Raw genomic sequence first — 8782 nt, 5'->3', positions numbered from 1 at the left:
GGATTTTATCGGTATGCTCACAAAAGAAGCGTTTCAGTGACCCTACATTTTTGTAGTCCACATATTGAGCCAGGTGACTGCATTTGACACTTGTTAGATGATGCAAATGATCCAGTGTGTGTCAACGGGGTGATTAAATGTCACATTTCTGGCGTTTTATACTCTTTGAAACACACCAATGACAGACCCACAGCGCCCCCTGCGGGTTTAATTCCAGAAGACAACCACAGTCAGGAGCGCAGGCGCGGCCTGCAGTTTATTTTGTTCCGTTTACAACCGGAAGTGACCATATTTGGATGCGACAGTTAAAGCCATGACACCTCTGCTTATATGAAATCCCACACTCTCCTACACGGTCCGTTTTCAAGTCATTGTTAAATGAAATGTGCTGATGCCTGTTAGGCACAATAAAAACAACACATCAAAAACATTTAACCAATTATGACATTTATTTTCTCACAGCTCGATCCCGTAGTACAAGAAAAAAGCTAAAACAAGCAAGTTACAGAATAATGTCTGACATTATAGAAAGTGAACGAAAGACAAATGTTTTTTTTCCCCCAAAAAATACACAAATGTATAATAAGACTGCAAATGTGGGCACACATTAAAACAAAAAGGTGCTTTAACTAACAATGTGTTTCATTTATTATTCAATTACAAATGTAATAGGTCAAATGGTTAATTACAGGGGCGTCACTAGCTTTTAAGGACAGGGGGGGCTTAGCCCCCAGGAGATGCACAGGATGCGAGCGAACGTAGCGCACGAGCACAAAACTTCACAAACGGCTAACAAGGTCTTAGAAATTATTCATTGTTATTATTATTATTTCAGTGAGTTTAGTTTCAATCTGTGTTCAGTACAACAACAAACATGTGACATTTTGTTTACAGCATCAACAAAAAACAATGACTTATGATCCTTCAAGATACACTGAAACATGATGAAAGTCATGGCATTAGCCTCTATGTTATTCATTCACAACTTAGAGGCTAATGCCACCACTTTCGCTCACAATACAATAATTGTTTGTTCCCAAATATTTTGAAGTTGCACAGATTACATTTTGGGCACATATGTGACTAAAATGGTTGTAAATTCAAGCCCTGGAAATATTACTTAATTACTTGAATTACAGTAATATCTGGATCGGGATCATTTGGCTTGTATATAATATATTTATATATATATATATATATATATTATGGCAAGCCGTTAACGAAATTAAATATATATGAAAGTCTGAATAGAAATGAGAAACATTTACATATACTGTAAATAAGAAAGACTTAGTCTGCTGATCTGAAAAAGAGCCAAAGCTGTCAAAGAGCTGATCGAGGGACCATCTTTAAAGTGCAATGCTGAAACAAATAATGCAAACAATAAAATGTAACTTCCAGGGCTTGAGATTAGTGTAGTCCCGTCGTCCCGTGGACGGGAAAAAAAATGCACGGGACGAAATTAAATGCTCCCTGGGACGATGGCTTTTAACCATTGTTTTTCTTTTTCTTTTGATGTATTTACTCATTTTACATTTTATATTAAATGTCTTGGTTTTTCCACCCTCTGAAAATCCTATGAAATGTTTAACAAGCCATCCTATAATATTACAACAGCTATTAATGTAACAATACAATAAAACAAATATATTTAATGATGTTTTCATTATTTTAACAATAGGCTAATGTATATTACCTTATATAGATTCTACAAGAAACACAAAACTTAAAAACTAAATTATTTACAATTGCAGACACAAGGTTCTTGTTGTTGTTCTTGCTAATGTGCTTCGTACACCTGCAGGACCGCAAGCAAGGTCGCAGAGAAAATGCGGACTGGATTTTGAGTGATGTGGGCATTTTCTATATGAACAAGTGGAATGGATTGGATACCGACACACTAAAGGGGCTCTCTACCTTACACTATGAAGTGAGGGGAAACTGAGTGAATAATGACAGGTTATATGATTATTTATTTCAACTCATATTCTGGCCACTTTATAATGAAGATGTCGGCATGTATTTGAAAGAAGAAAAAAAAAAATTTTTTTTTTTTTTTTTTTTTTTAACACCAAATTATTTAGGGGGGCTTAAGAACATTTTAGGGGGGCTTGAGCCCCCCTAAAATAGGCCTAACAACGCCAATGGTTAATAATAAGGATTAACCTTTGCATAATTGTTTACATAAAACAATGTTGGAAAAGGGTTGTTTGCCTTCTGTAACCTCTGGAATTAAACTGCTTGCAAATAACAAAACAAAGTTTTCATTACATACTTAGGCATAAAGAATTAAATCACAGCGCCTAAACCCACGGTCATGATTGTTAGTAAAAATAGTTACAAAGTTCATCTTTCAGAAAAAGATCATGTTCCCAAACCAATCATTTTTTAAGACAGTGTGGCAAAATCAAGATCAGTATTCTATATTGGATTCACATTCAACACTGATGTCTGAATGAATGTGTTAAGGCAGTGGGTTTAGGTGGGGGGCATGCATGCTCTAGGAAACGTACAGCAGCTTGAGAAAAAGAAAGAAAATATACAATTTTTAAAAAATATGCTGGGCTAACTTTGGTTTTGTTTGAAAGGAAACAGCAGCTGGGTCGACCAGAAAAAGCAGCAGACAGTACCTCAAGGGAGTAATCTCTTTGTTAAGATAACAATAGCATATTCCTTTCATATTTTTAGTGTATTTCATTTTTTCCCCTACGTTTTGCAACCAACAAATGGATATTATGAAGTTCGACAAGAGATGCACGTGCATTTGTGACTTCATGTTTGAAAAATGTTTGTATTTTCTTCTATTAGCCACAACAGTACTCAAAATGCAATCTATAAATGTAAACATGGCCACTGCGGATTGGGCATGTGCATGGAATGTGATGAACTTTAAATTAATTATAGAACTAATTACCAGCTGACTTGGGTGAGAGGCAACAAATTCTTGGCTTCCATACACATTGCCCCCTATCCCCCCCGAAACCCATTGTCGCCCCATACACACACACTTGGCATACAAGCACTAAAAAACAATTACATGGATTCGGTTGAAACCAGCTTTTTAAAACATGTAAAAAAAACAGTTAGGTTTTTGATTTTTAAAGATGTGATTAACATAACATGTGATTAACTGAACTTTATAAAATAAATGCACACCCCCAGCTGTCCTGTGGATTTTAAAGCGCTGCTACCCCCGGCCTACATCTCAGTATGGTACCACCAAGCCATACTCTGGAAATCCCAAAGTTGAACACCAATTGCCTCAACAAGAGCTCAGATATTACAATATGGAAAGCCCTTCCCCGTGGTTGTCTCCAACAACCACATTACATCAAGCAGTATGCATGCCTTTAAGAAGAGGCTGAAATAACACCTCAGTAACAGATTACCCCCCAAAATATAAGACCTCTTACTTAAAATCGGTTACTTTTAAAGGAGTACTATTGAAGGACTTTTTAATCATCAAACATATAGTTCATATATACCCCTAAATAGCTGCAGATCAGTGAAAGGTTCTTGGAATGTATTTTCTTAAATCTGTATCAGCGTGATAGAAAAAAAATCCCGTTTTTTTTTTTTTTTTTTTTTAAAAGGTGTCATATGTAATAATTTCACGTCGAGTCATCATTAAGTGGCCCTGATATGTCAAAAGGCATTAATAAATCATCCATCCTTTTTCTACTGCTCGTCCCTTTCGGGGTCGCGGAGGGTGCTGGAGCCTATCTCAGCTGCATTCGGGTGGAAGGCGGGGTACACCCTGGACAAGTCGCCACCTCATCGCAGGGCCAACACAGATAGACAGACAACATTCACACTCACATTCACACACTAGGGCCAATTTAGTGTTGCCAATCAACCTATCCCCAGACGCATGTCTTTGGAGGTGGGAGGAAGCCGGAATCATGTTATTTTCAAATACCTCTATAACTGATAACAGTAGTTCAGCCGGGATATGCTCATTTCAAAATTAGACTTACAGCCCCGAAATATTGTTAATGTTTTAATTTCGATGCCCCACCCTCCACCGTTTGACCAATTAGAAAGTCCCTGAGTGTGTCACATCCAGGTTGCTTGTTACACACTGCCATCTTTGTTTATATCTACTGCCACTGGTAAAGTTACTAAACATGTCAGACTTTAGTAAATCTAAAAGGCGTCGTTACGATTCTCAACTCATTCATGACAAAGCCAGGAACAAAACGAGGACTTATGTCGGGGGTGCCTTTGAAAGAGGGAGACGATTGAAGGCGGAGAATATTTTTTCAACTGATACTTTCCTCCTTGATAGGTAAGTAAGGCCTTTACGTTTTCTTATTACTTGTATTAAATGGAAATGGACATTTCGTATGTAAACTACACTACCGTTCAAAAGTTTGGGGTCACCCAAACAATTTTGTGGAATAGCCTTCATTTCTAAGAACAAGAATAGACTGTCGCGTTTCAGATGAAAGTTCTCTTTTTCTGGCCATTTTGAGCGTTTAATTGACCCCACAAATGTGATGCTCCAGAAACTCAATCTGCTCAAAGGAAGGTCAGTTTTGTAGCTTCTGTAACGAGCTAAACTGTTTTCAGATGTGTGAACATGATTGCACAAGGGTTTTCTAATCATCAATTAGCCTTCTGAGCCAATGAGCAAACACATTGTACCATTAGAACACTGGAGTGATAGTTGCTGGAAATGGGCCTCTATACACCTATGTAGATATTGCACCAAAAACCGGACATTTGCAGCTAGAATAGTCATTTACCACATTAGCAATGTATAGAGTGTATTTCTTTAAAGTTAAGACTAGTTTAAAGTTATCTTCATTGAAAAATAAGGACATTTTAATGTGACCCCAAACTTTTGAATGGTAGTGTATATTGTCCAATACAATCTATGATCTTGTCTATCAAAGCTAGTATGTGTGGCCTAGTGGTTAGAGTGTCCGCCCTGGGATCGGTAGGTTGGAGTTCAAATCCCAGCCGAGTCATACCAAAGACTATAAAAATGGGACCCATTACCTCCCTGCTTGACACTCAGCATCAAGGGTTGGAATTGGGGGTTAAATCACCAAAATGATTCCCGGGCGCGGCGCCGCTGCTGCCCACTGCTCCCCAAGGGGATGTGTCAAATGCAGAGGACAAATTTCACCACACCTAACTTTAACTTCATGCAACGAAAGCTTAGCATGCTAGCCCAGTCAATGACACATCGACATACAGGCTAACGGGCATATATTACCCCCGTTAGCCTGTATTTTGATGTGTCATCCAACTGAAAGGGCAAAATATATTTTCGACAAATAAAAGCTGCGTGGATATGGGTAGTGTCAGTGCCTATTTCGTTCTCAATATGCTGATACGCCCAATAAATGGGTTCCAACATTAACATGGCTGTCATCACGGCAATGTGAAACGTATGGAGACAGCCAAGTCACATGACAAAATAATTCCTTATTCGTGTTTGCAAATTTAGCCTGATCACACGACACATAAACAAGCAATCATATTCACACTTATGGATAATTTTGAGTCACCAAAGAACCTAACATGGATATGATGTGAAAAGAAAGCTACCCAAGCACTGGAAGAACCTGATAAATCCACACAGAGACGTCTGAGCCGAGATTGGAACCCACTGAGCACCATTTCGCCTCATCATTCATGACGATTAAAATGTGTGTTAGACAGTGTTTCTGTCGTTAGCATTAAGTGTTAGTACACGAGCACACGCTTCAAGGTCGGTCTTGAGTTCACTTGCTTCAGGCCGGTCTTCTGGTTTCGAATTAAGCATCGCCTTAATCATTTGGTCCTGAAAAAATAAGTAGTTCATACTGTAAATCCAGTTATAAAAGTTTCTCTGTCATTCATGATAGTGATGTACTTGTAGTAAGTAAAATGGAAAATGGTTGCCGTACTGTACCTCTGCAGGGAAATGATGTGTAAACTCTGCAGGAAGTCTGTTATTTCTGACATCATCCCAAAGCTGGTACCCAGGAAATGGCAGAGAGAAGTAAGAACATGTCCAATTAAGCTCTCATCTTGCAAGTATTGTTGGTATTCCATGACCACAACCCAAACCCAATATTCACGTGCAAAGGTACTTTCCTGTGTGGGCACTGACTATGTTATTCCCTCCCATAAGGTGCTTGTTTACTGAACTGCAGAGAGTAACAGCTTCCTTGCTAGAGGCAGGGCCCTAATTTGTACACATGCATTTTTATAATGATAATGAGCGTAGTGTTTTGTTGAAATCATTTGCAGTATATTGCAATATGATGTAGATTTCTTGCTGAAAAGTAAACCTGTCACTTTCAGTTTTTCTTTCTCGTTTTTCTCATTCTTCAACACAGCAGGATCACGACTAAAACAAGACGCCTTTCTGAAAGGTGATTGGATGAGTTACAACATGAAGTGTAACGGAGTTAAAAAGTTACATGTTCAACTTTAATCAAGACATGTGCTCCAATTCTGTTAAAACTGCTGCTATGGAAACATTCACACGTCTCTTTGGGGGTTGTCATTGTTTATAAACCTCTGGATGAAATTTCTTCATTTTAGCACATGGTAGACCTGGGGCTGGTCAAATTTCAGCTTCAAACCAAATTAGAAAGATGAGCCCAAGAATGCGGACAAACAAGACAATATGCAGAATTTGTTGGAAAGTGATGGCAAAAAATTTAATTAAAAACCTGGCCCATTTTTCTCAACTGAGGGAAAAACAGCATATGCATGATGTTCAATATTTATTGAGTGCAATTATTGTTAACAGAGATTCAGAGTCTATTTTATTTTAGTATTTGTTTACTCATTTTGAATAATAACAATTTATTGACCTTCTACTTCCAATGAAAAAAACTACTAATGAGAAATACAAATGTGTTGCATTTGAAAGGGTTACTTGATTCATACATCTTTTGATTACATTAGTGCAGGGGTGTCAAACTCATTTTTTTATTGAGCGCCACATCGCAATTATGGCTGCCCTCAGAAGGCCATTTGTAATAGTGAATATATATGAATATAAACGTATACTAGCTTTGTTACACACTTTTCATAGGCAGCGGTTTTAGATTATTAGATTGTGTACCAACAGACTGATTGATAACTTGCTTTGAAATTGTAAGTCAAGGTGAAAAGAAAATTTTTATTTTTTATAAACAAAAAAAAAATGCTTGGAACATCTTGTTTCGTGATCAGATAACAATATTATGGTGTTGAACATATACATGTAGTACCTGTTTCTTTCAAAATAGAAAGAACAAATACATTTAGCCAGAAAGTGCTTTATTTCTTCCAGTCTTCTGAAGGCCACATAAATGATGTGGCTGGCTTACAACAACTTAAATGGCAGACCACTTAAAATTACATAGTGGGCCACCTAAAAGATTCCTCGGGTCTTGAGTTTGACACCTGTGCATTAGTGCTTATGGTAATTTGGTCTCAAACTAATGCTGACAATAATATTGTTTATCTACGTCGTAGTGGGACAATATATCATCCAGCAACATTTGTAGCGGCCCACACATGGTTCCCTTGTCAGGTCACATTTTAGGATGGCAAAACAGTGCAGTACTTGCAACTTCAACACTCACCCGTTCCCTTTCAGTCATGGTATAGATTTGGCAGAGGAGCTCGAAAAAAATGAGACCCAAAGCAAATATGTCCACTTTCCGGTCGTAGATGTTCTTGTATTTCTGCCATAAAGAAAGAAGCCATTGGTCGGTATGGTATATTGCATTAGCGGTCGTCACCAATTTTGCTGAGCAGGGCTGTTTCACTTGTAGCACCGGTGCTACTAAATGGAAAAAAGTAGCAGCACTGAACATTTTTTGAAGCACAGAAAAAATGTAGGAGCAATATGAAATGTCTCAAATATCACAATTTCATAAATAACACTGAACGTACACATGTGCACTCATACATATAAACCAGTGACGTGCAGTCAGGGGAGGCAGGTGAGGCGGGGTCTCACGTGCCATCATGGAAAGAAAAAAAATGTAAAAAGAAAACAAATTAATTAAATTGTTATATGTATCCAGTGATTATACTATAAAGTTATTTTCCATTTAACTTCACCAGTTTTAGATTATTTGTATTCAAAATCGCTGAATTTTCACATTCGCCGTTCAAATACTGAGAAGAGACTTGCTGTGAGTCACCAGCTAGTTGAGGCACGTCACTGAGTTAAGCCTCACCATGGATTGCGCAATGACTCGGCTAACTGCTGGCCTGCTGTGCAGTGAGACCGTATTGCTATATGAACTATATTATACATTCCCATAGTTTATTGAGCTGAGGTATATAATGTACAGTGTATTTTGTCAACAACTGTATGTGTGTAACGTATTTCGTGTGCTGAGCAATCATAAAACGGCTGCGAAGACGCACTGGCTGAGGCTCGCAGTAATCCCGCCTCCTGGTGGTGTTGTGCCGGATAATGCACCCCCGCCGTAGAATGCACCCCCTCCAACACGAACATTATTGTTTTTGCACTTTTTGGCTTCTTATTAAATAACTTTTTTAAATAGATTCAATCTTGCACGTGGAAAGTTTAAGTGTGGGCTTTAGTTGATATAACACTCCCGTCAGGGGGTGCATTCTAAGGCGGGGGTGCATTATCCGTCACAACAGCGGCGTATGGACTTCATTTATAAGTAAAGGTAAGACCATAATAATGTTTTTTTTATTAAATGTGCTTTTTTGTGTGCTACAGTTTGTATGTGTAAAGTTAAAGTTAAGTTAAAGTACCTATGATTGTCACACACACAATGGGTATAATGAAATTTGTCCTCTGCAT

General features: G+C 38.0%; 1 protein-coding gene across 1 annotated transcript in view; it reads right to left on the bottom strand.

Moving 5' to 3' along the window:
- Window positions 1–417: 417 nt before the first annotated feature.
- The window catches only part of eif2ak2 (eukaryotic translation initiation factor 2-alpha kinase 2), a 34617-nt gene continuing 26252 nt past the window's right edge, over window positions 418–8782 (bottom strand). The window contains exons 20-22 of the mRNA XM_062058518.1: window positions 7578–7679; window positions 5906–5968; window positions 418–5794 (exon numbers count right to left, since the gene is read on the bottom strand). Of these exons, the coding sequence (XP_061914502.1) occupies window positions 5666–5794; window positions 5906–5968; window positions 7578–7679 (294 nt within the window). The 3' untranslated portion in view covers window positions 418–5665. The remainder of the gene's footprint in view (window positions 5795–5905; window positions 5969–7577; window positions 7680–8782) is intronic.

The sequence above is a fragment of the Entelurus aequoreus genome, linkage group LG09 (genome assembly GCF_033978785.1).
Source record: "Entelurus aequoreus isolate RoL-2023_Sb linkage group LG09, RoL_Eaeq_v1.1, whole genome shotgun sequence".
NCBI classification, from domain to species: Eukaryota; Metazoa; Chordata; class Actinopteri; order Syngnathiformes; family Syngnathidae; genus Entelurus; species Entelurus aequoreus.
This window is presented reverse-complemented; position numbering and strand designations above follow the sequence as displayed.